The 1,422-nt window shown below is 62.4% G+C and overlaps 1 protein-coding gene across 1 annotated transcript in view; it reads left to right on the top strand.

The window, feature by feature from the left end:
* Positions 1-1,355: 1,355 nt before the first annotated feature.
* Positions 1,356-1,422, top strand: part of LBX2 (ladybird homeobox 2) — a 4,691-nt gene continuing 4,624 nt past the window's right edge. Inside the window, exon 1 of the mRNA XM_010568475.1 lies at positions 1,356-1,398. Within this exon, the coding sequence (XP_010566777.1) occupies positions 1,356-1,398 (43 nt within the window). The remainder of the gene's footprint in view (positions 1,399-1,422) is intronic.

Genomic DNA, 1,422 nt, shown 5'->3' on the forward strand with positions numbered 1-1,422 from the left:
GGAAACCCGCCGGGAGAGCGGGCGGACGGAGGGACAGAGCGGCAACCGGGACCCGGCCGCCCGCCCCAGACAAAAATCCTCCATCGGGCGGAGCGCGGCGGCCGCCGATAACGAAAAAAACCCTTACCGGGACGGACAGACCGACACGGACAGACAGAGCGGGGCTCCCGTGATTAACGAAAAATCCCTTACACGGATGGACACACGGACAGACAGAGCGGGGCGACCGCCGTTAACGAAAAAAAACCTTACCGGGACGGGCAGACGAACACGGACAGACAGAGAGCGGGGCTCCGTGATTAACGAAAAAAGAAAACCCTTACCCGGCCGGACAAACGGACAGGGACGAGCAGAGCGGCGTTCCTGTAATTAACGAAGAAAAAAAAAACGTTACCCGGCCGGACAGACAGACACGGACAGCCGGAGCAAGGCTCCCGTGATTAACCAAAAACCCCTTGCCTGGCCGGACGGACAGACAAGGGCAGAGCCGGGCTCCTGTAATCAACGAAAAAAAATTCCCTTCCCCAGCTGGGCAGGGACGGGCCGAGCAGCGCTCCGGTAATTAACGAACGAACGGTAATTAACGACGGACACACTGACACGGACGGACAAAGCGGGGCTCCCACGATTAACGAAAAAAAAAACCAAACAACCTTTACCCCGACGGACAGACGGACACCGCCGGGCGGATCAGCGCTCCTGTAATTAACGAAAAAAGCCGTTGCCCGGCCGGACAGACGGACAGAAAGGGGACAGCTCAGGGCTCCCGGGATTAAGGTAAAAAAACCCTTTACCCGGCCGGACAGACGGACAGAAAGGGGACAGCTCGGGCTCCCCGGATTAAGGTAGAAAAACCCCATTACCCGGCCGGACAGATGGACGCGGCTGGGCAGAGCGCGGCTCCTGCGGTAAACGAAAAAAAATCCCCTTACCCGGCCGGACAGACGGACAGAAACGGGACAGATCGGGGCTCCCGGAATGGAGGGAAAACCCCGTTGCCCGGCCGGACAGACGGACGCGGCCGGGCCGTGCAGGAGTCTCGTCATTAACAAAACACCGATCCCTTACCGGACGGGCGGGGCGGTGGCCCCGCGGCCAACAGCGAAAGGAACCGGGACCGCAGACAGACGGACAGAAAGGGGTCCCTGTCACTAAGGGAAAGCCCCGTTACCGGCCGGACAGACGGACGCGGCCGGGCCTAGCGGGGCTCCCGCCGTAAACGAAAAAAAACCAACCCCTCCGCCCCGACGGACAGAAACGGGAGCGATCGGGGGCTCCGGGACTGAGGTAAAGCCCCGTTACCCGGTGGGACCCACGGGCACGGCCGCGACGTCCCGGGGCTCCGGTAACGAGCGATGGAGGCCGCCGCACGGACGGACCCACTGGTGACAGCCCCCGGTGGGTCGGGAGGCGGCGGCCGGG

This window comes from Haliaeetus leucocephalus, unplaced genomic scaffold (assembly GCF_000737465.1).
Source record: "Haliaeetus leucocephalus isolate CR32 unplaced genomic scaffold, Haliaeetus_leucocephalus-4.0 Scaffold245, whole genome shotgun sequence".
NCBI lineage: Eukaryota > Metazoa > Chordata > Aves > Accipitriformes > Accipitridae > Haliaeetus > Haliaeetus leucocephalus.